Raw genomic sequence first — 25,900 nt, forward strand, 5'->3', positions numbered from 1 at the left:
GATGTCTCCTGAATGCCACTCAAGGTGTGTCATTCAGCTCTGAGCTTTAATGTCTTCTCTTCAGCAAAACCTTTCCTGACTTATCAAATCTAAAGTAGCTCCCCAGTCTGCATGGAACTTGCCACTGATATTTTTCTTCTTTATTGTTTATTTATATATTTAGCTATAGAATTCAGGCTCATGAAAGCAGGAACCTTGTTTTGTTCATTGCTGTATCCCTACCACCTAAAATAGTACCTGGCCATATTGTAGGATAGGTGTTTTAGAAAGACCCCTGGCAGCAATGAGAAGAATGGATTTCTAGAAAAGCAAGACGAGGTGGGGAATAACAGAAAATAAGCAAGATTTGAGGGACTATAACCCAAATGTTATTTATGTTGAGTTTGCAGTGGACAACCCAAGGTAAGATGCTCAACAGGCAGGTGTATTCTGTGTACAGGTCTAGACCTTGAGGGACATGAGAAGGGAAGGGATGTAGAGTTGCGTGACATCAGAGTATTAGGTAACTGAGAGTTGAGAGCTGATAAGATCACCCGGCAAAAATGAAGAGTGTGAAAAAGCAGAGGTGGGGGGAAAGAACCTTGGCAAATACCCACATTAAATAAGCAAGTGGGGGAAGAGAAAAATAGGCAGTCGCCTACGTCCCCTTGGCACTCAGCATTTGTTCCTGAACTCTCTGCCTAAGCTTTTCCAACAGAAAGAGCAAGCAGCCAGCAGGAAAGGCAGGCTGGAATTACCAAGGAGCCAACACCTCCAGGAAGAGCACTCATCCAGGGATGTTGGGGAATTGGTGGTTTGAGGATGCACTCTCAACCCTAAAGTTGGTATGAGGATTATTTTAAACTAAAGACATGTAAGATTGAATAGAGGCAAAAAGAAGCCTTCTTGAAGCTTCCTTTATTTCAGTAAAAGCAGAACCTTCTGGGAATGAGGCTGCCATTCATCCCCTCTCCAGGGGTTTATGGACATAAAACAGAAGACCACGTGCACCTGCATAAACAAACATGATCACAAACTTCCTTATCTCCTGTTTGTTCCCTAGAAACCCCTTTGTTCTTTCCATAGGAGCCTTTTTGCCCCCCTCTCTCCCCTATTAAGTTAGGTAAATAAATCATCGTCAGTTCTTTTGTGCAGTGCCATATGCATATATATTTTTTCTCTCATCAGTTAAATTTGCAGCCCCTCAGAACTGAACATAAGAGAGAGCAGGAAAAGTTTTTCCTCCCCAGCAATGGATCAAATCGCCCAACTCGTTATTCCTCATGTGGAACCACTTGGAGGTGTACATTCCATGGTCTCCCAATGTTTCCTCAGTGGAACTGAACCCCAGTTGCCCACAGCCACACCTGCTCATTAGCACTCCCCATACCGTCTTCCTTTCCTTGCCCCACCTCCCCATTCCCCTGCCAGTGTTTCTTAGGATCACCTCCCAAGTAAACCGCGTGCATTCAATCCTTGTCTGATTGCTCCTGAGGGAACATAGCCCAACATATAAACTGATAAGGAGAGGTTAGAGAAAAATGAGAGTCATTCATGGACACGCAGAGGAGAGAGTTTCAAGGAGGAAGTGATCAGCATAGTGAGATACTACAGGGAGGAGCTTTCCTACAAGGGAAAGCTTGTAGGCAGTGATAACCTAGGCAAGTTTATTTCAGAGGAATAACGAGAAAAGGTAGATTTCTGGAGGTTAAAAAAAGAAGAATGGAAAAATCCGGGACTTTAGACTACTTCTAAAAGTAAGTAAGGTAATGATAATAAGAGGAAGACACAAGACTGAGAAAGGTATTTTATTATAGGAGAGACAAGAATAGTTACATGCTGAGTAGAAAGAGCCAGTAAGGCCGGGTGCAGTGGCTCACGCCTGTAATCCCAGCACTTTGGGAGGCTGAGGCAGGCGGATCATAAGGTCAGGAGATTGTAGACCATCCTGGCTAACATGGTGAAACGCCGTCTCTACTAAAAATAGAAAAAATTAGCCAGGCGTGGTGGCGGGCACCTGTAGTCCCAGCTACTCGGGAGGCTGAGGCAGGAGAATGGAGTGAACTAGGGAGGGGGAGCTTGCAGTGAGCCGAGATTTCACCACTGTACTCCAGCCTGGGGGACCGAGCGAAACTCCGTCTCAAAAACAAAACAAAAAGAAAAGAAAGAGCCAGTAAGAATGGAAAGTTGAAAATAAAGGAGGCCAGGCGCGGTGGCTCATGCCTGCAGTCCCAGCACTTTGGGAGGCTGAAGCAGGAGAATCACTTGAGCCCAGGAGTTTGAGATCAGCCTGGGCAACATGGTAGAACCCCGTCTCTACTAAAAATGCAAAAATTAGCTAGGCATGTGCCTGTACTCCCAGCTACTCAGGAGGCTGAGGTGGGAGGATTGCTTGAGTCTAGGAGGTCAGAGGCTGCAGTGAGCCAAGATCGTGCTACTGCACTCCAGCCTGGGCAACAGAAAAAGGTATGAAGGAAGGGAAAGGAAAGAAAAGGAAGGAGAGAGAGAAGAAAAAAAGAAAGAGTATCAAGGAAAGGGGAATGGTAATCAGCGGGGGATGTTCATAGGCAGTGAGAGAGAATGGGAGACGTCAGAGGAACTAACCTTCGACGGGAGGGGAGATGCTTCTTCCATTCATACAACAGGAAAGGAGACAAGGATTAGAGCATCTAAAGACAAGTTTGTAGGCTTTGTTTTGTTTTGTCTTTTTAAGTTTAAGGCAAAACCAAGAATGGGTGGTGGAGAGTCACTTGAGGAGACCATAAAGGCTTGACAAAGCTGACTTGTGGAGTGGGGAGAAGCCTGACAGGTAGGACTGGTGGGCATGGGGAGGGCCTTGCCAAGGCCACAAATTGGCAGTGGCATTGATCCAAACAGTGCTGCAATTCTCCTAAAAGCTTTCAAGGTGTAAGAACAGAATTTGATTCACTTTTAGGTTTTGCCAGTGGATGAGACTTAAGGTCCAAGGTTCTGGATGATTGAAAGTATGAATTGAAAGAGTGATCAGGGAGCTGGGTGCAGTGACTCATGCCTGTAATCCCACCACCTTGGGAGGCCAAGGCAGGTGGATCACCTGAGGTCGGGGATTCAAAACCAGCCTTAGCAACGTGGTGAAACCCTGTCTCTACCCAAAATTACAAAAATAAGCCAGGTGTGGAGGCACATGCCTGTAATCGTAGCACTTTGGAAGGCTGAGGCAGGGGGATCACCTGAGGTCAGGAGTTCGAGACCAGCCTGGCCAACATATTGAAACCCCATCTCTACTAAAATTAGCCAGGCATGGCAGTGGGTACCTGTAATCTCAGCTACTCAGGAGGCTCAGGTGGGAGAATCACTTGAACCTGGGAAGCGGAGGCTGCAGTGAGCTGAGATCGCACCACTGCACTCCAGCCTGGGAGACAGAGTGAGGCCCTGTTTCAAAAAAAAAAGAGAAGAAAAGCAAGAGTGGTCAGGGGCTGAACAATGGGCTGGAGACTAGGTAAGGGAGGAGTGAAGACAGCAAGGGGCTGTATGTGAGCAGAGAAAGAACATGTATGAAATGTAGGAGGGCGAGAGAGCTAAAAAGCAGGCTGGGGTCAGAGGTAGAATATAGAGGTTTGGGATTTCAGAAACAGCAGTTCTAGGCCAGATGCGGTGGTTCATGCCTATAATTCCAGCACTTTGGGAGGCCGAGGCAGGAGGATCAGTTGGGGTCAGGAATTCAAGACCAGCCTGGCCAACATGTCAAAACCCATCTCTACTAAAAATTAGCTGGGCATGGTGGTGGGTGCCGGTAATCTCAGCTACTTGGGAGGCTGAGGCAGGAGAATCACTCGAACCCTGGAGGCAGAGGTTGCAGTGAGCTGAGATCACACCATTGCTCTCCAGCCTGGGCAACAGAGCGAGACTCTGTCTCAAAAAAAAAAAAAAAAAAAGCAGTTCTAGAGTAATTCTAACTGATGACAGTGGGGTGATGGCTATTGGTTCCCCGATAGTGAGGACAGTGAAGACAGGTGTTAATGACATCTAAGGCTAGGGGTGTTGCATGGGTTGACCATAGTGAACACTGAAGGAAAAGGGAGGATTTTAAGTGGAGAGGAAGACTATGAGGCAGAGTGTGGAGAAGACTCCAAGAGTAAATGCAGGAGTTAATGGGGGATGAGTGGGGAGGTGAGAGGGAAGAGGTAGAGACTGTTCCTACAGATACACACTTAACCTGCAGACTCTGCAGCTGAACTTCTGGGTTTAGAATCTTGGTTCTGGTACTCAGTAGCCGTGACACCATGCACAGGTTATCTGACTCCTCAGCAGAGGTATAGATCCTGGAGTCAGAGTGTGTGACACTTGAATCTGGGAATAAATAAGACCATTCATGGGGAAGTGCATAGAGGGGTAAAAAGGAAAGATCCCAGAGCAGACTGTTTATTGAAGCATGTGGATTTTTCAGGAAGAAGAGGGTGACATTAGATGCCGGGCAGGTTCACAAGGGAATGGAAAAGAGAAAACAGGAGGTTGAGATTGGGGGTGGTATTTTAGGATTGGAGCTTTTAAGACTTAAGCACTTCCTGGAACGTTCTGATGTCTCCTCCCACTCTGATTCTGAAGCTCATTCTCAAGCTTATGGTCACTCAGGCACACATCTGTAGCACGAGCTTTGGAGCAAGTCACTCCGGGGACATGCACTGATATCACTGTTATAAATTCATCTGCTCTGGTCTTAACCTTCTAAATGAAACCTGCCCGTTAGCCCCTGAACTCTTTCCAAGACATGTCCCAGAACATGGCCCCCATGGCCCCAGACACACACGCTTAGCACTCAACTAAGTATTGCGTTTCATGGCAGTTCTCTTTACAGTAGCTAAGGTATGAGGGTATGAGTGGAAAGTGGTTGCTATTTAGCTTCATTTCTTTTTTCCTTTTTTCTTTTTGAGACAGACTCTTGCTCTGTCACCCAGGCTGGAGTGCCATGGTGCAGTCTTGACTCACTGCAACCTCCACCTACTGGGTTCAAGCAATTCTCCTGCCTCAGTCTCCCAAGTACCTGGGACTACAGGCGTGTGCCACCACGCCCAGCTAATTTTTATATTTTTAGTAGAGACAGGGTTTCACCGTGTTGGCCAGGATGGTCTCTATCTCTTGACTTCGTGATCCACCCGCCTCAGCCTCCCAAAGTGCTGGGATTACAGGCAGGAGCCACTGCACCCAGCCATAGCTTCATTTCTACCAAATGCCGGACTCAGGAGTCCACCAGAAACTAGATAATGGCAGGTTTTCTTGGGCACATTATGACAAAGTAAACAAACTCATAGAAAAAATAATAAAAAAAAACTCCAGGATCTGCTCATGCTTGGTTTGATAGCATTTTTGTGTGTTTCAATCCAGGTGCTTTGACAGCAATGACTCTGCTTTATTTATATTGAGGTCCAAGTCAAATGGCAGTTATACCTTCACTTTATCAAATCTCTGCTGCTGTAGAACTTGCTCTCCCTCTCCATTTCCCTCACTCTCTCCCTGCTCTCTCTCCAATGAAAGCTTTGTGATTAAAAAAGATAATGAGGCCGGGTGAGGTGCTCACACCTGTAATCCTAGCACTTTGGGAGGCCAAGGCAGGTGTATCACCTTAGGTCAGGAATTCAAGATCAGCCTGGCCAACATGGTGAAACCCCATCTATCCTAAAAATACAAAAACTAGCCGGGTATGGTGGCAGGTGCCTATAATCACAGCTACTCAGGAGGCTGAGGCAGGAGAATTGCTTGAACTCAGGAGGCAGAGGTTGCAGTGAGCTGAGATTGCGCCACTGCACTCCAGCCTGGGTGACAGAGTAAGACTCCATCTCAAAAAAAAAGAAGAAAATAATGAGTAGAGAAGGGCTTTTGGAGAAGGAATGGCTGATAGGGTAATTCTGCTTATCACCATTTATATTTTTAACTTTTGTGCCTCAGCCTGGCCCTGTTCACATCCCCGAGACTAAAGGAAGAAAGGTGTATTAGCAGCTTTCAGCCCTTCCCTCTCGAAGTCCCCAGACAAAAGATGTGGGGGACATCACCACCACTGTGCCTTGCCCAGGTGACTTCGTCATCGAGCCCTGGAATGATAAAGCTGGAAGGGGCAAAACACATCATCTCTCTCCCATTGAATAACTGGTGTCTGCAGTTGATGATGTTTTTGGAGATATCTAGAAATAGATCAAATAAACGCAGTAGAACCAAATTAATTACTTCTTTTTATTAGACAGTTCAAATTAAGCTTGAAGAACAGGAAGCAATACAACTCAACTATTGAAATATAAATAGTTGAGCTTAATTTATTCAACAAAATTTACCCAATAGATCAGTGTACAAAGCATGCTGCTGGGCTGGGCGTCAGGCGTGGCACAGCGAACAAGACAGACTGACTCAACCCTCAGGGGGCTTACATTCTAATGCAGAAAGCAGATATTTCAGATTGGATACATAATACAAATTATCAAAGCAAGGCGCAAAGTGTTTTAAAAATAAGGGGTTTGGGAGGCAAGGATCTGACCTATTCTATAGAAGGACTCCTTAGGGAAGTAACAGTTGAGCCGATCTAAGGATGCTAGATATTCGCTAGGTCAGTGGAAAAAATCAGTGGTTCTCACTGTGGTCAGTGGGTTATTGGTGGTTTCATAATAACTGGGGACTACTCCCGGCACTGAGTGGATGCAGCCAGGGAGAACGATGTCCTGCAGTGTGTGGGTTAGTGCCACACAACGAAGAATTATTCTGTACCCTGTACGACTGTTTAATGTCCTGCTGAACATTTAGGTAGGACCTACAGCTTGTCTGAGAGAGTAACTCATTTGTTTTCTCTGAGACAATCTGTAATTTGTCTTGTCCTATTATCCTTAAGTAAGGTAATTTCGCTCTTTCTTTTCCCATATACAGATTATGTATATGGTCTGTTTTGTCTTTACCCTAACACTGGTTTTCATTCTAGTGTCCCCCATCCCTCTAGTTTCATTTTCCTGTACTTGTTTACAGGAAGTAGCCTCTAATCGGCTCTTAAATCCAAACCTACTCATTACAAGGAAGAGTAAACATCTCTCTGTTTCAAACAGCGTAGTCATGCCTGAGCATTTACATAATGAAATTCATATTCTTTTCTTTATAAATTTCTTCTTTTCTATTTCTCCTTAATAAGAGAGATAGGGCATTAAATTGATTTTTTAAGAAATTCATGTGTGTAAGTAGATTGTATTATCTATGAGTCATTTCAGGACAGCAAAGAGAATGTTACAAAATACCTGCTCTGAAAAGGGTGAATAGATCTGATAGGGTTTGTTGTTGTCACCATGACTGGGCGTGGGGGTGGGGGCGTTACTAGCATTTAGTATGTGAGAGCCAAGTATGCAGAACATCTTGCAATACATTGGACAGTTCCTCACAATCAGAAATTATTCTGAACCCTATACGAATTTTGAATGTCTCACTAGACATTCATGTATGACCTATAGCTCGTCTGCAAGAATAAATCCTCATTTTCTCCACTTCGACAACTGTACATTTTTTTGCATAGTATCTTTATTTCAATAAAGGTTATTTCGTTCTTTCTCTTATATACAAGTAAGTATTGTCATATGCAAAGAAGTTATTATATCCCTAGTTTTTATTCTAATGCCCACCCATATCCCTGTTTTTACATTTTCCCACATATGATCTGATCTCCTACCTTCTAAGTTCAAATCGATGCATTATAAATAGTTGTAAGCATCTGACTACTTCATTAGGTCTTCAATTACGGTTGTGCCCAAGTTAGGTACCTTTTATTTCCTCTGTATGTTCATATTAGTTTTATTTAATTTTTAATTTATTTCTAAAATTGTGTGTAGGTGGAGTATATTACCTCTGAATTGGATTTGGAGGATAATAAAGAAGATGTATTTCTATTTGTCGTTTAGAAAAAAAAAAAAAAAGGCAGAAATGCCCGTTGAAAACCACTGAACTAGCTAAAAACGGGAACCACAAAACTGTAAGAAAGCCAGAGTGGCTTACGCAGAAGAAACTAAATGATAGAGGGGTAGGGGAGGGAGAGATCACTTGGGGCCATGATAGCGGTTTTGAACTTTATCCTGAAGCCTTGATGTGTGTTTTGAATGTGCACTACTAAGTAAATTTTAAAAAATATAACCTTCTTGCTCTGAAGAAAACACAGCAAACAACTTAGAAGGGAACAGAGATATTTAAGAGGTAAAACTAGACTTAGAAACTGCTTAGATGTTTATCAGGAGGGAGAGGAAGGAGTCAAAGATGACTTCCAGATTTCTGCTTGAGCCAATGGGTAGATGGTGATGCTATTCACTTACATACAGATCCTGAGAGAGGAACAGATTCATGTGAGGGAGGCAGATGGAGAGTTCCACTTTGGACATGTTGAATCAAAGATGCCTGTGAAATATCCAGCTAGTGGTGTCTAGTGGGCTGTTGGAAAGAGTTGGACGAACTGCAACCTTACAATATGAGGGTCAAGTTCAGAAAATGAACACTCCAAAACGAAAGCTACCATGAAAGAAATAAGTCAATGAGAATAAGCATCTGTGGTAACCCTCCCAGAAAATAACTCTACTCTAAAAAAACTCTCTATTTTTTTTTTTTTTTTTTTACTGGTGGAGCTGTTTAAGCCAAGGAGTTGTGGAGATCTCTGTGATGATCCAAAATCTGACTAATATAAAATCAACTCTGATGCTACTTAAATCTGACTTATAACATGTCTGCTAGAAGAAATTATAACAGGAAACTTTGGTGACTGGTAAGGAATGTTGAAAAGGGAAAATCAGAAGGAAAAACCTGGTTCATAAGAAGGAAGGAAATATTGGTCCAAGCACGTCAAGGGCTCTAAGTAAAAACCGATGGCACTACGATTCCACATAATCCATTACATTTGGAAAAAGAAGCTCCTGGTAGACACAGGGCCTCTTTGGGATATCGTTCTTTGTTCTGATTCTGTGCTCACCAGGAAACAAATGTCATCTCCGTAGGGGCCCCGTCCTTCAGTAGGAATGGCCCTGCTCCTAGGTTCTTGGCTCATTTGCCAAGATTACAATAGCACTCGCGTTTATCAGTTATGCTTGTGTGAAGCTGGTTATTGCAATTCATTGTTCTCAAAATACTTTCATGAAAAGCCTGACCTGAGAAAAAGCCTTCTCTGTAATCATATTAATTAGAACATAAATGTCTACTTTGCCATAATTATACAAAGAGCCCAAATGGGCAATTAACTCCAGTTGGTTGCTTCTCTCTGAGCCTTACTTGCCAGCTCTTATTACCGCATTCCAGAGAGAGTCAGCCTGGATGGAGTTTGTCCCCTAAATAAATGTAGCGATAAAGAAAAGGGTGCTCCAAATCAGTTTCATCAGAATGATAAGGTACAGCACTGCAGCTATGTCTGCAATAGCATTTAAATTTTACTTTTTTTTCCCCTAGCATGTCCTTAAGCATTTTCTCCCCAGCTTTTCACAATCTTTCTTCTAAGACTGTAATGTCTTATATCCTTAATGGGCATGATTAGACTTCTCCCAAATTTTCCAAATTAACTTTCTTTCAATGTAACAAAGACAAAACCATGGCATACAGTAAACTAAAAGGGTAGACAGGAGAGAAAGGCTGCTGCAATTACAGATAATGTAGAAATCAGCCTTTACCAGTTACATCTGAGACAAGGTAAACTTTCCAACACATTGGAATTATCAGAAGGGCTTTAAAAAATACAACTGTCAGCCGGGCACGGTGGCTCACACCTGTAATCCTAGCACTTTGGGAGGCGAAGGCGGGCAGATTGCCTGAGCTCAGGAGTTTGAGACCAGCCTGGGCAACACAGTGAAATCCTGTCTCTACTAAAAAATACAAAAAATTAGCTGGGCACGGCAGCGTGTGCCTGTAGTTCCAGCTACTCGGGAGGCTGAGGCAGGAGAATTGCTTGAACCCGGGAGGCAGAGGTTGCAGTGAGCTGAGATCGCGCCACTGCACTCCAGCCTGGGCGATGGAGTGACTCGGTCTCCAAAAAAAAAAAAAAAAAAAATACAACTGCCTGGCGCTGACACCTAGAAATGATTTCATTGGCATGGGGTGTAATCTGGGCATCAGAATTTGTTTAAAACTTCCCAGATGATTCAAATATGTAGCAAAGTTTGGGGACCACTGATCTAAGACATTAGATAGCTGGGCAGGAAAATATAAAACTATAACTCCTGTCTGGGGCAATTTAGTTCTGTAAGGGAACAGAATGGTTATGGCATCCTTCTGACGCTGTATTCATCGTTTTTTTTTTTTTTTTTTTTTTTCCATCGGTTCTAACTAATCACGCAGGGTTTGTCTGCTTCAGTATATTCAATTACATATTGTGGGTAAATCTGATCTTTCTGAAAGATGACGAAAACAGAGGGATTCAACCTGGTATCCACACAGCTGTCGCACTGTGGAGGAGGGCTCGTGCACGTCATATTTCCTTCAATAAACTTTCCAACCAGAACTTGGGCTACAAACATAATGATGTTTTTGGCATCATACGGGCAATTTTTATGGGAATAGATGGCATCTTTTGCAAAGTAAATTCCTAGAAAGAATCAGAAAGAAAAGTCAAGAAATATTATAAAAGCAAGTATACAGTTTATAAGATTAGTTATATACAAGCAGATGGGCGTGGACTAAGCATATGTCAATAATACCTTACTGATACTTATAAACTTTCCTTTGCACTTAAAAACGTGTTTATGATGCAGGTGAACTTAAATACAGTATATAACCCTATAGAAATGACTGAGGAATATTTGCTACAGTGCAGAGCTTATGCTGATAGTGTGAGCCATTGGGTGCAATGACCAAATGACAATGACACAGTGGCCCAATTCATGCAATTCACCCAGTGTGAGCTGAATGAGCCGACTTGGAACTGATGAGTCGGTTGATGCTTCGTGCTCAAGTCTAAAACAACCTCAGATAATGATTGCTGCTTCCATACACAGCAGACCAACAATTTCCTGCCAAGTTAAAATTTTTATCATTGTCAAGTGCCACTCTGGGCAGGTGTAGTGGCTCATGTCTGTAATCCCAGCATTACGGGAGGTTGAGGCGGGTGGATCACATGAGACCAGAATTTGAGACCAGCCTGGGCAACATGGGGAGACTCCATCTCTACAAAAAATTTAAAAATTAGCCGGGCATGGTGGTGTGCACTTGTAATCCCAGCTACTCAGGAAGCTGAGGCGGGATTGACTGAGCCCAGGAAGTCGAGGCTGCAGTAAGCTAGGATCACACCACTGCACTCCAGCCTGGGCAACAGAGTGAGACTCTGTATCAAAAAATACTAATAATATTTTCTAAGAAAGCTACTCTGTCATTTTAAAGACCATGAGTAGATATTGCAAACTCCTATTTCCATGCAAGAATCAATAAGTAAAATGAATTTGTTTTATTTGTGGTAACAAATGTTTAATATACTTTCCATTTACTTTGTTTTTGTTCTTTTTATCATTTTACAGTTAGATGTTTGAATTCCAGAAACATTGCTTATCCTGATAGGTCAGATACTAGATATACTGTGCAAATTATGTTCTACTATATTTAAAGTAAAATACAGAAGTCTACCTATACTGACCTACCACGTCCAGTCCCACCCCCCTTCCCAAAACAGTTCATGGCTGGTGGGAATTCTTTCACACCTGTTTCTATGCATTCACATACGTATATGTGCATATACTCTAATATAGTTTTATGGTGGTTTATTTGTTCATAAATAGGATCATAATACATGAACTGTTCTACAACTTTTTTTCCACTTTAGTCCTAGAAATCTTGCTATGTCAGTACATCCAACTCTCTCTCTCTCTCTCTTTTTTTTTTTTTTTTGTTGTTGTTGTTGTTGTTGTTGCTGCTGTTTTTGAGACAGGGTCTCTGTTGCCCAGGGTGGGGTGCAGTGGTGCAATCTTGGCTCACTGCAGCCTTGACGTCCTGGGCTCAAGCAATCTTCCCGCCTCAGCCTCCCATTCTAATCGGTGCGAGGCAACAGCTCATTGTGGTTTTAATTTGCATTTGCCTGATGATTAGTGATGTTGAGCATTTTTTCATGAACTCATTGGCCATTTGTATTTCTTCTTTTGAGAAATGTCTATTCAAGTCCTTTGCCCATTTTTGAAACTTCTATTTGCATGTATTTTATGCTGAATTTATTCCTGTGCCATAATTTTTGCTTCTTCAGTATCTTCTGGGATAGCTTTTTCTTCTGTGCACCTCCTCTTCTGGTTTAGGAACACGGTGTTCTTTTTCAGTGAAGATTGTCTCTGTGTGGCAGGGGGAGCTCAGGCATGAGTTAATCCAACCATGAGCTCTGGAAGTCTGGTGGCACATCTTGGGTGCTTTGTTCACCTGAATATCCTCAATGACCAGAGAATCTACAGTTCAACCCTTAAGTTCAGCATTACTCTCTGCATTTTTAAGTGTATACAGCAAAACTTCAACTCTTTTGGGGTCACCAACTGCGTGCTCAGCCCCACCGTTTGGTCTGGGCACTCCTACGAACTCCACCCTTGTAACGTTGGAATGGTACACATTGTTTCTATACAGTGACATCTTTCAGACACTTGCTGGCTTTTCACATAGGCATACTCTTGATGGCCTGGGCAGTTTCATGGGTGTCCTTAAAGTGAACATGAAGATTTGAACCTCTTTATTTGCATGATTTCATGGAGTTTTCTGGGTCAAGTGAATAGCGAACCATTTTCACAGATCACCTCAGGCCACTTATGGGAACAGCTTGCCCATTTTAAAATCGGGTTATTTGTTCTCTTTCTGTTGAATTGTTTGAGTTCCTTATATATTTTGGATATTAATCCCTTATCAGATGTATGGCTTGCAAATCTTTTCTCCCACTCTGTGGGTTTGTCTGTTCACTTTGTTAATTGTTTCCTTTGCTGTGGAGAAGCTTTTTAGTTTGATGCTATCTCATTTGTCCATTTTTATTTTTGTTGCATCAGTTTTTTTTTTTCACACTTACATAATCTGGAATCTATATTTTCTTTTTTAAAATTCCCTTTATTGTGTTAAGAAAGTTCATTTCTATTCCTACATTTCCGAGTGCTTTATTTTTTTCTTTTTTGAGACAGAGTTTTCCTCTGTCGCTGAGGCTGGAGTGCAATGGCAGGATCTTGGCTCACTGCAGCCTCCCCTTCTTGTGATCAATCAACTGTCCTGCCTCAGCCTCCCGAGTAGCTAGGACTACAGGCATGTGCCACCACGCCCAGCTAACTTTGTATTTTTATTAGAGATGGCGGTTTCACCATGTGGTCAGGCTGGTCTCGAACTCCTAACCTCAGGTGATTCACCCACCTCGGCCTCCCAAAGTGCTAGGATTACAGGAATGAGCCACAGTGCCTAGCCTAACATTTCATTTTTTAGGATAAATATTTGTTTGAATTCTAACACAGGATGGACCTGTAAGAAACTGATGGGTTTTCATTTCACCTATTATATGTCACTTAAGATGGCTACTACATTTCCCATTTCCTCCAAACACTTCTAGGTAAGTTTTACTGATACATTTAAACTTAATAAACTTATGAAATCTCATCAATAAATTCATTCCCCAGCTTAAAACCTTTCATTAGTTTCCCATGCCCTTACCGTCAAGTTTAGCTCTTTATGGTCATATCTTGTTCCATTTCTCCCTTTTCCACTATGTGGTAACTCTACAAGGCAGGGGAATCCTACTCTATCTGTATCCTTGGGAACACCTCTCTAGCTGGGTTAGCTGTCCACAGGACATGTTCCTTTTTTTCTTTTCTTTTTTTCTTTTTGAGACGGAGTCTTGGCTGGTGTGCAGTGGCACGATTTCGGCTCACTGCAACATCTGCCTCCTGGATTCAAGCAATTATCCTGCCTCAGCCTCCCAAGTAGCTGGGATTACAGGCACGTGCCACTGCACCCAGCTAATTTTTGTATTTTTAGTAGAGACGGGGTTTCGCCATGTTGACCAGGCTGGTCTTGAACTCCCGACCTCAAGTGAACTGCCTGCCTCGGTCTCCCAAAGTGCTGGGATTACAGGCGTGAGCTACCGCGCCTGGCCTGGACCTGTTATTTTTCTCTATAGCAGCCCAACATTTGCAATCATTTAATTTTTTTTTTTTTTTTGAGACAAAGTGTTGCTCTGTCGCCCAGGCTAGAGTACAGCGGCACAATCACAGCTCACTGCAGCCTCAAACTTCTGGGCTCAAGCAATCCTCCCACCTCAGCCTCCTGAGTAGATGGAACTACAGGCATGTGCCACCACGCCCAAGTAATCAAAAACATTTGTTTGTATTTAAAATAAAATATTAGACAGGGTCTTGCCATGTTGTCCAAGCTGGTCTCCAACTCCTGGGCTCAAGTGATCCTCCCACCTCAGCCTCCCAAAGTACAGGAATTACAAGTCTAAGCTACCATGCCTGGCCGCAGTCATTTAATTAATTATGTAAGATAATTATGCAAAATTTGTTTGGGGCCATGTCTAACTTGTTCACCACTGTGTACCCACCATCTAGTGTACAGAAGACACTCAAAAATATTTGCTGACTGACTGATTGACTTCTTGCCTTTTGGGGCAAGAATTGAATTTAATCCTAGTCGTATGAGTTGAACTCACTTTGAATCTGTGATAAACTATTACTTATTTCCTAAAGATGAGTGATTCTTAGTTTGGTTTGTTTGTTTTTAAGAGTTGCATGCAGGCCGGGCACGGTGGCTCACATCTGTAATCCCGGCACTTTGGGAGGCCGAGGCAGGCAGATCCCCTGAGGTCAGGAGTTCTAGACCAGCCTGACCAACATAGAGAAACCCCGTCTCTACTGAAAATACAAAATTAGCCGGGCATGGTGGCACATGCCTGTAATCCCAGCTACTTGGGAGGCTGAGGCAGCAGAATCGCTTGAACCAAGGGGGTGAAAGTTGCAGTGAGCTGAGATGGAGCCATTGCACTCCAGCCTGGGCAATAAGAGCGAAACTCTGTCTCAAAAAAAAAAAAAAAAAAGAGTTGCATGCATCCAGGAGCGGTGGCTCACGCCTAAAATCCCAGCACTTTGGCAGGCCGAGGTAGGCGGATTATTTGAGCTCAGGAGTTGAGACCAGCCGTGGCAACATGGCGAAACCCTGTCTCTACAAAAAATACAACAACAACAAAAAATTAGCTGGATGTGGTGGTACACACCTGTTGTCCTAGTTACTTGAGGGGCTGAGGTGGTAGGATCACCTGAGCCCAGGAGGTTGAGGCTGCAGTGAGCCAAGATTGTCACCCAAACTGGGTGACAAAGTGAGACCCTGTCTCAAAAAAAAAAAAAAAAAAAAATTGCATGCAAGAGTTTAGGAGCAAAAAGAAAGAGCTATAAAGATTTTGTGTGTGGGCAGACCTGTGACACTTCAGACCGAGGTGACCCAGTGTGGCCTGAGATGGGGAGAGGCCTCTTCTCCCCGTCTTTAATTAAAACCAATCTGTGACAATTGAAGCTTCAGATAGCTTCGCAGTCATGGACATGGGTTCAGGAAGAGCCATAGCCAGAAGTGAGTAGTAATGGTAGACAACAAAACCAACAGATAGAGTAGTTTACAAGCACATATGAAGACTTTGGTCACTCCCAGAAAGAAAACAGAAGACAGGAGTGGGACTAAGGTCCAGCAATCAAGCTCCAAGTCAACTGATTCACTCTCATTTGGGCATTTGATATTACCGTGAGCTTATTATCTCTCCAGGACCACTAGAGCCTGGACACTCTGGTTAATACAAAATAATTACATATACCTCCTAATAGAAGCACGTATAAAGCCCGAGTTATGACTCTACTAGTTACGCTTCTCTATCCCGGCACTAACCTTTTCCATATCTGTTTTCATGAGTTCCATGTAGGAAATAGTCAAAATTATTCGCACAGATAGATTCCACCCAGGCACGGCTTGTCGCATAAAATAGGAGTTTTCCTTCTTCCTTCATCTGCGATTTCTTCCTAATATAAGAAATGTGAGACTTAACACTGAGACATCCCCTTCCCACTCCAGTTCATAACATTAATCCCAGCTAAAGTCTAATCATCTAAAAATTTCACTCCATCAGCTTTCACAATGGAGCTACTAACTTTAAGGCAGCAGCTGTACAATAATAAATTTATGAAAACTTTGAAAAGATAGACACATGAAATCATTGAATTGTGAAACAGTAAGGCTGAGAGAGAGAAGCCGGAGTTGATAGAATGAAAAAAAAAAAAAGACTAGAGCCTGAAGGAACTGTTAACTACTAAAATAAATCAGTGAATATAAATCTTAAACGACAGATATTAACTAATCCTTTCCAGTTTTATGTAAAGAAACATGATAACGTGGCCACCAACCGTGTAAATTTATCCAGGAGCTCTGAGTTCTCGATCTTCTTTATCTTTTCAATCTTGAAATTTTTCATGGAAGCTTTAAAATGCTCACTTACTTTGACATATTCTGGATGTAGGTGATGGATCTCTGACAACTAATAAAGTTTAAAAATATATAAATGTGAAATAGGAAACATTTAAAGCATGATACATCCACATATGTGCCCCCTTATGCCATGAAGTATTGTTACCAGGGTACTTTCTAACAGCAGATAGGATGAGCTGGCTTAGGGTTCCCACATCTGCCAACTCATTCCCGTAATTAACTAGAGAGGCAGCGGGCCTGTCTGTCCAGGCCAACTTAAAGCTAGCAAAGCACTATGCCTAAGGGAAAAGGAAGTCCCCTGCAGTCTGTGTTAGTCCAATAACCTCTTCCCAATGCAAGGGAAGAGGAATTGAGGTGCCATGCAGTCCAAGCAGACCAGCCTGCACAAAAGCTGAAGCCAGCATGGGGAGGCTAAGCCATCTAGGAATAGTTGTGTTCCAACTAGGTTAAGTGACACAGTGAGACACAGTTTGTTTGACTCCCATAGAAACTTGTTAATTGTAACTAACGGACAAGTCGCTTTTACTCTGTGAGTTCTAGTTTTCTTGTCCATAAAATAGAGATGTTAATATCCATTTCACATGGCTGTTGTGAGGATCTGCTCAAATGAGACTGTGTGTGGCCGAACTCTGGAAACAATGAGGTGCCCTATAGCAGTTAGGTGATCTCTGGGAAAGAGAACCATTAGATGACTGCCTTTCAACCTTGATCTAAGAGTGTTTGTTGTTGTTGTTTGTTTTTTGGAGATGGAGTCTCGCTCTGTCGCCCAGGCTGGAGTGCAGTGGGCAGGACTGCAGTGGCGGGATCTCGGCTCGCTGCAACCTCCGCCTCCCGGGTACAGGCGATTCTCCTGTCTCAGCATCCCAAGTAGCTGGGACTCCAGGCTCATGCTGCCACGCCCGGCTAATTTTTTTGTATTTTTGGTAGAGACAGGGTTTCACCGTGTTGTCCAGGCTGGTTTTGAACTTCTGAGCTCAGGCAATCCACCCGCCTCGGCCTCCCAAAATGCTAGGATTACAGGGGTGAGCCACCGCACCCAGCCGATCTAAGAGTTTTGTGGGAGCAATTCATTCATCCAAACACATACACTTGTAGCAAAGTACTTTTTCTAACTTTTAACAGATTCATCCACCAAACATGTAAAACCAAGTACCTTATATTTCTTTGAGGATAGGAAGCAAAGGTCCTCCTGAGGATGAAAGGTCGCAGTTAAAGATACTGATGAGGTCTTTGCTGGCTGATGGCTACAAATAAAGAGAAAGAATTCACTTAACTCTCTGCTCCACAGGCCCAAGTGACGTTTTCTCTCAACTTCCAGCCACTAGGCCAAGGATGCCTAGAGAAATACACAATATTTATTTCTGTATTTTTCTCTGGACTACGTCCTTGCATATTCCTGGTATAGAGGTACCAGTTATCATGTCTTTTAAAAATGCTGCAACTATTCATAATCGGTCAATTAAATGCCATTTTCCTATTGACTTAAAATGTAAAAGTATGGACTCTTTTTTATATTTCTGCTCAACTGTCAAAGGTCCTAATGTGTTAGCATTAAGCAAATGTGTCTTACAGCTTCTTGGTCAAAGGATAAACAATTAAATATATTAGGAATTTAGAGGAAAGAATTCTGCCTTTCCAGTATGAACTGTATTTCAGGGTAACCATCTATTCCATAGAACCTAAAGCTACCAGAAAAATTCTTCTTTATAGATGAATCACACTAATACTTGCAAAAGAGTTGATGGAATTAGAAAATCACCATTTGGCAATACCTAATGATCTCATGGTTCTAAACAATCATTATCATTAGCTACTAAAACCATTAAGTGAAAGATCAGATGAATAGTGTATAGTGGAATGATCAGACTGGAATGACCTGAACCTACTCTGTGATCTCCATCGCTAAAAATAGGACAATCAGACACCGTATATCTCTTCATAAGTTGGGACAGAATGACTGGTACGAAGCCATCAATTGTATAGTATACTTGACTCAAAATTGAACCTAAATCTAATCAGTTCCCTAAATCTAATGATCAATTTATGGAAATTACACATCAAATGATCCCATGAGGAAATAATTTGCTGATCTGTTTTGAGAAAGAGTTTCACTCTCACCCAGGCTGAAGTACAGTGGTGTGATCATGGCTCAGTATATCCTCAACCTCCTGGGCCCAAGTGATCCTCCCACCTCAACCTCCCAAAGTGCTAGGATTACAAGCGTGAGCCAGCATGCCAGGTTAATTTTCTACATTTTGAATTTGGCAAATTCTATAGGTCAAATCACCTAGTCGCTGTTTTTATTGTTTAATTTTCTTTTTCTTTTTTTTTTGAGACAGAGTCTCACTCTGTTGCCCAGGCTGGAGTACAATGGTGCAAACACAGCTCAACCTCCTGGGCTCAAGTGATCCTCCTACCTCAACCTCTTGAGTAGCTGGGACCACAAGTGTGTACCACCACACCTGTCCAACTTTTTAAAAAGTTTTTGTAGAGATGGGGTCTCAACTCACCATGTTGCCCAGGCTGGTGTTGAACTCCTGGGCTCAAGCAATCCTTCTGCCTCGGCCTCCCAAAGTGCTAGGATTACAGGCATGAGCCACCACACCTGGCCTATCTAGTTTCTTAAAAAATGAAATTGCATGAAAAAAGTAGAGGAGGGGAAACTGTAGTAGACTAAAAGATATTTATGACACAAATCAACCAAACACAGTGTACAGACCCTGCTTAGATACTGATTTGCAATACATCAACTCTAAATAGTCATTGTTTAAGACAATGGGAAAACATAAAACGTGAACTGGGTATTAGATGATATTAAAGAATTATCATTAACTTTGTTACATAGGTTAATGATATTGTATAATGTTTTTTAAAACCTCTTACCTGGTAGGAACACACCTAATATATATACAGGGAAATGATAACATGTATTGGATTTACATTAAAATATTCCAGCAAAAGAAAAAAAGTTAGGCTAGGTGTGGTGGCTCATGCCTATAATCCCAGCACTTTGGGAGGCCGAAGCAGGAGGATTGCTTGAGCTCTGGAGTTTAAGACCAGCCTGAGCAACACAGTGGGATCCCCCTCCCCATTTCTAGAAACATTTTTTTTTAATTATCCAGGTGTGGTGGTGCATGGCTGTAGTCCCAGCTACTCAGGAGGCTAAGGCAGGAGGACCACATGAATCCAGGTGTTTGAGGCTGCAGTGAGCCATGATTGCACCACTGCATTCTAAACTGCTGCAGAATGAGACTCTTTCTCAAAGAAAAAAAAAAGTTTAGAGGTGATGGTAGTAACAATATTGTTGCGACTACTACAAATATGTTACAAAGATAGTAAAATATTGACAGTGTTTAAGTTGGACGATAGGTACTCAGGGGTTTATTATCAATTCTTTGTACTTTATGTTTGAAATTTTCCATGATCAAAACAATTACATTTTAAAAAATAAATGCTTGAAGGAAAAAACTCTTTAAAGAAGAAGATGACTCATTAGAATGAGAAAGATTGGCCCCAATTTATCTCTATGTTAAGGTCAGGTTTCCATTCTGGATTTGTATAACGTGGGATAGATTGAATGAATATGTTGTAAGATGCCCATGAACAGTGATGTGTGCTATAGTTCACGTCCATATCCCACTGTAGTTCAGGATAGTACCCCAGCCCTTATTCTATCCTACAGCAAGTGTGTCTCCTTGGGCTAGTGAGAGCAGGATTAAAGTTGGTTCTCTGCATGACCCACCCTCCACCCTCCCCCACTAACATGTTTTTCTAATTTATTTTTTTTATTCATGTGGCTATTTATTATCACTATGTGACATGCATTATACAAAATATTCCAAGACAGCCTGGGCAACCTGGAGAAACCGTGTCTCTATTAAAAAATACAAAAATTAGCCAGGTGTAGTGGTGTGCACACATAGTTCTAGTTACTTGGGTGACTGCAGTGGAAGGATCACCTGAGTCAGAGGTTGAGGCTGCAGTGAGCTGTGATTGTGCACTGCACCGCGGCAACCTAACCCCCTAACCACCCCCCACCAAAAAAAAAAAAAAACAAAATATTTCAAGAGCTCTGAGGAGCTGATAATTGAGGTTGGTGGGGTGGGAGGGGGAAGGGAGGAGGAGGGAAGGTTGTGCTAGAGACATTTACATGAATAACTGAATCACAAGGTAGAAGTGGGTAAGTACTATAAGGGAATCTCGAGTGTTCCTGGAGGGCACAGGAGAATTGGAGGAGAGTCACAAGGAATGTTATAGTATGGGAAAGTGGCATTCCAGCTAAATCATGAGGGGTGCTGTATTCACGTGAATGACGGGAAGGAGTATTCCTGGAGAGGGGAAGAGCAAATGGAAAAGCATGAAGCAACTCTGACATATGAAAGTTCTTGAGATTGACAATGGCTGACTACAGAAGCTATCTGGAAATGCCACAAAGCAATTTTTCCCCTAGAAATACATGTGCATAGAAAAAACCATCCAGCTTGGAGTCAAGGTTTACTATACTTTCCACAGTTCCTGCTGTCTGGAAGGGCCACAAAGCATGGTCTCACTAGTTGAGACTAATTGGGAGTACCTGAATTGTTAAAAAATCAAAATTACCGGAACTTTAAAAAAAAAATGCAGTTTTGTTGCTTTAAGGAAAGACAGTTCCAACACACTTTTGTGAAGACATCCTGCCAGAACGATTGTAACAAATGAAAAGCAGCTCTGATGATCTCATTCACTGGCTGAATGTGAACAGCCCCTCCTCATCCTCCTACTCTGCCTTTTTTCCCCCACCTAACATTTGTCAGGAACTGAAATAGTTATTGCCTCATCCACCAGAATGTAAGCTCCCGTGAGGGCATGAGCTTTATTCCTCTCTTCCCTAAACCCTGAAATATTCTTTTTACTTTATTAATTTGAATATTTAAACTACGGGAAGGGGCCAAGTGCAGTGGCTCATGCCTGTCATCCCAGCACTTTGGGAGGCCGAGGCAGGTGGATCAACTGAGGTAAAGAGTTTGAGACCAGCCTGGCCCTCATGGTGAAACCCCGTCTCTATTAAAAATACAAAAATTAGCTGGGCATAGTGCCATGCGTCTGTAGTCCCAGCTACTCAGGAGGCTGAGACAGGAGAATCACTTCAACCAGGGAGGCAGAGGTTGCAGTGAGCCGAAATCATGCCACTACACTCCAACCTGGGTGACAGAGTAAGACTCTGTCAAAAAAAAAAAAAAAAAAAAAATTACTCAAAGGGACTTTAGATAGCTACACCAATCAGATTCTAATTCTTGGGAAATCAACTTGAGAAATTCAGAGCAAATTAGGCAGTTAGTGGCAGAAGATAAGGCTGAAGGGATATCCCTTCAGGTTGGAATTATGAATTAGAATTAAGTCAACTTAATTATATATATAGTTACTAAGTCTATTAATAGCAGGGGAATAAAAATAATAATAATCAGAGCAGTTAACATTTTCTGAACACCCGATGAGTGTTTGGAATGTGTTACCCAAGCAACCGTGAGGAAGGTATTATTATTAAGCCCATTTTACAGATGAGGATATACAGAGTGATTCATTTGTCCAAATCCACACAGTTAATGGGTGGCAGGGTGGAATTTGAACCTAAGTGAGCTAGATCCAGCATCCAGGCTGCTAACCTGGTCCCAAGAAAGAATCTTTGACTCTAGGCTGCTCCAGTTCTAAAGCAGAATTGGAAGCAACTCCCCTTCCTGAGGCCCTGATATAGCTCAGTTTCCATTCTTAGATTCTTGCGAGTTGTTTTCCATATGACCTCATAGTTATTTATCTTTTTAGCAACTTCCCTTTTTCATCAAATAGCTTGAATTCTTACAACCAAAAGAACCTAGTTAGAACACCTTGACTTTATACTTCTCTTGAAGCCTGTTTTACGTAATCGCACATCGCCCAGAAAAAAAATATCCAACTCCAAAAATGTTCATGAACAATGCAGAGTTTACTGAGCAGTTCACAAGGAGAGTTACAACGAATCCCCCACAGCAACATTTCCTTTAAAATCCCTTCAATCAACATTATCTCTCGCCGAAGCCCTTGCTCTAACAGCTAGCTTATCCCTTTTTTCTATCTCTTTCTCCGCCCCTCATCCTCTATAAATCGTGTAGGAAAACAAAAGACACACAAAAGAATCCACAGCAAAGCCAGGCACGGTGGCTCATGCCTGTAATCCCAGCACTTTGGGAGACTGAGGTAGGCAGATCACTTGAGCTCAGGAGTCTGAGACCAGCCTGGGCAACAAAGTGAGACCCCATCTCTAAAAAAAAAAAAAGAATCCACAGCAAAAGAAAAACCCAGTCCATGTGATTATTCCTTAGGCATACTGCATCAATCCAGCTCTTAAACAGCTGGAGAAGCTAAAGCCCAGAGTATTTAGGAGACTTGCTCAGACTTCCCTTTCAGAAAGAAAATTCATTTTCTGATCTAGCATCCTTTCAGTCACACCATGCTGCTTAACAAGCATCTTACTCATCGATAATGCAAATGGAAACTGCAGAGTAATGCAAGCAGGAACTTTTCAGGAAAACAGGCTCCAGATTCACGAGTGACTTGATGAGCCCAGGGCATGAACATCTCAAGCATCTGTCAGCAAACAGCTGCTTCGAACACTTACTCTGGCCCTCTCTTCATCTGCTGCACATACCACTGAGACACAAAGGTTGGTCTTCTGATGACATCCTTTTGAGTTTTGGAAGCTATGTTTGTCTGAATCATCCCTTTGGACAGAAAAAAAAATAAAAGCAGTGAGAATCAGGATCAGTCCTAGAAAATGACTTCTTGTTATTTTGCAGAGGCTATTTACACAGCAAACATTCAAGACTGACCTGTATGGATACGAATAGAGAAAATCCTTTGGGATGAGAATTGCTCACAGTAAAAGACTTATATCCTTCACTGCCATTAGTAGAAGCCTCAAAGCAAAGGAGTGAATGAATATTCAGGAATTAATCTAATCTTCAAATCCAAGTTGGATGGTAAAAGAGGAGAGCTGGGGCAGCCAAATAACAAGACACCATCCTTGCAAGCTTCCCTGCACCAGACATCAGTGATTACGGGTTGGAATCTGGTAGCTGTCTTGACGGGCTCTTTTCTACATCAAGTGTGAAAGATCATTTTCAATTCATGCCGTAAACCTCAGTCCAAACTGCAACCAGAGTGATCCCTTCAAAAAGTAAGTCATAATATATTGCTAGTGAGAGTGTAAAATGAAACCACCACGTTGGGCCGGGTGCGGTGGCTCATGCCTGTAATCCCAGCACTTTGGGAGGCCGAGGTGAGTGGATCACGAGGTCAGGAGATCGAGACCATCCTGGCTAACACGGTGAAACCCCGTCTCTACTAAAAATACAAAAAATTAGCCGGGCGTGGTAGCGGGCGCCTGTAGTCCCAGCTACTTGGGAGGCTGAGGCAGGAGAATGGCGTGAACCTGGGAGGCGGAGCTTGCAGTGAGCCGAGATTGCGCCACTGCACTCCAGCCTGGGCGACAGAGCGAGACTCCGTCTCAAAAAACAAACAAACAAACAAACAAAAAAAACCCACCACGTTGGAAAACAGTTTGGTGGTTTCTTATACAGTTAAATATTCACCCCTATACGATTTAGCAATCCCATTTCTGGGTATTTACCCACGAGATATGAAAACCTGTATCCACACAAAGATGTGCATATGAATGCTCACAGCAGCTTTATTATGATAGCCAAAAAGGAGAAATAACCTAAATGTCCATCAGCTGGTAAACGAATAAACTATGGAATAGCCTTACAATAACTTATTACTTATTCCTCAGTAATAAAAGAGGAACAACTACTATACATGGAACAACGTGGATGAGTCTAAAAAACATTATTCAGAGTGAAAGAAGTCAGCCACATGCAACGTGCCTACTGCAAGCATTTATTAATATCAAGTTCTAGAACAGGTAAAACAGGGACAGAAAGCAAATCAGCAATAGCCTGTGATGGGGATAAAGTGAGGTGTATGTGGTGTTGCTGGGGAGACTGATTGCAAAGAGACATAAAGAAACTTTTGGGATTGATGGAAATGTTCTATATCCTGCTTAGGGTGGTGGTTACATGCATTTGTCAATACTCATCCAACTGCACTCTTAAAATATGAAACAAACATAAAAAACCACACACACACACACACACACACACACACACACACACACACACACAAAAAGCAAATCAGATCATGCCACAACACTGCTCAAAATCTTCCCAGGGCCTCCGTCTAATAAAATATCCAAGTTTCTATCTCTGCTGTCATCTCTTACAGACCATCTACCTGTTCTGTGAAACTTCAAGCTGGTCTGTACCTTCCAGCCTTAGCCTTAGTTCTTCCTCCTCCTGGAGCACCCTCCTTCCCGCAGGCTGAGGCTGCTCTATAAAAGTAAGTGCTGTCCCCTTCGAGGCGGGCGGATCACGAGGTCAGGAGATCGAGACCATGGTGAAACCCCGTCCCTACTAAAAATACAAAAAAAAATTAGCCGGGCGTGGTGGCGGGCGCCTGTAGTCCCAGCTACTCGGAGAGGCTGAGGCAGGAGAATGGCGTGAACCCGGGAGGCGGAGCTTGCAGTGAGCCGAGATTGCGCCACTGCACTCCAGCCTGGGTGACAGAGCGAGACTCCGTCTCAAAAAAAAAAAAAAAAAAAAAAGTAAGCGCTGTCCCACTGATTCCTCCATTCTCTGGCTGCTTCCTTGCACTGTTTCATTTTCTCAGTAACTGTTACCACTTTCTGAAATGGCCTCACTTGTTTACTTGACCACTATCTCTCACTGCCCTTTTGAATATAAGCTCGAAGAGCAACTTCACCACTATATCCCAGCACCCACAGCAGGAGCCAGTATACAGCTGGCACTCAGATACTAGCTTAATGCATGACAGAATACACTTGCAGTCTAGTTAAGAAATAGAAAAAGGCAGCCGGGCGCAGTGGCTCAGGCTTGTAATCCCAACACTTTGGGAGGCTGAGGCAGGTGGATCACGAGGTCAGGAGTTCGAGACCATCCTGGCTAACATGGTGAAACCTCATCTCTACTAAAAATACAAAATATTAACCAGACGTGGTGGCACACACCTGTAGTCTAGCTACTTGGGAGGCTGAGGCAAGAGAATCGCTTGAACCTCGGAGGTGGAGGTTGCAGTGAGCCGAGATTGCGCCTTTGCACTCCAGCCTGGTGACAAAACGAGACTCTGTCTCAAAAAAAAAAAAAAAAAAAAAAAGAAAAGGCCATTTGGAACACTATAAACTGCTCTGAACTGGTTTCTATGAACCAAATAAACAGAAGTAGCTGGACAAATTGCTCTAGATTCAGGAACAAAGTCTATTGGCTCTCATCTCTCCACCACCCTTTTAAACCATAAAAAAAATACAATACCATCTAAGAATTTTTTTTTGATTTAAGTCATTTTTAATTCTACCACCCAATCGAAGAGATTTTAGTTTTTCATTATTATCTTCCAGTCTTAGCCCACATGC

The 25,900-nt window shown here is 42.6% G+C and overlaps 1 protein-coding gene across 2 annotated transcripts in view; it reads right to left on the reverse strand.

Moving 5' to 3' along the window:
- Positions 1 to 7,865: 7,865 nt before the first annotated feature.
- The window catches only part of ZC3HAV1 (zinc finger CCCH-type containing, antiviral 1), a 68,759-nt gene continuing 50,724 nt past the window's right edge, over positions 7,866 to 25,900 (reverse strand). For both annotated transcript variants that reach the window (XM_032761888.2, XM_032761886.2), the window contains exons 9-13: positions 23,033 to 23,135; positions 17,555 to 17,645; positions 16,320 to 16,450; positions 15,808 to 15,938; positions 7,866 to 10,528 (exon numbers count right to left, since the gene is read on the reverse strand). In XM_032761888.2, coding sequence (XP_032617779.1) covers positions 10,266 to 10,528; positions 15,808 to 15,938; positions 16,320 to 16,450; positions 17,555 to 17,645; positions 23,033 to 23,135 — 719 coding nt within the window. In that variant the 3' untranslated portion in view covers positions 7,866 to 10,265. The remainder of the gene's footprint in view (positions 10,529 to 15,807; positions 15,939 to 16,319; positions 16,451 to 17,554; positions 17,646 to 23,032; positions 23,136 to 25,900) is intronic.

The sequence above is a fragment of the Hylobates moloch genome, unplaced genomic scaffold (genome assembly GCF_009828535.3).
Source record: "Hylobates moloch isolate HMO894 unplaced genomic scaffold, HMol_V3 SCAFFOLD_1, whole genome shotgun sequence".
Lineage (NCBI taxonomy): Eukaryota > Metazoa > Chordata > Mammalia > Primates > Hylobatidae > Hylobates > Hylobates moloch.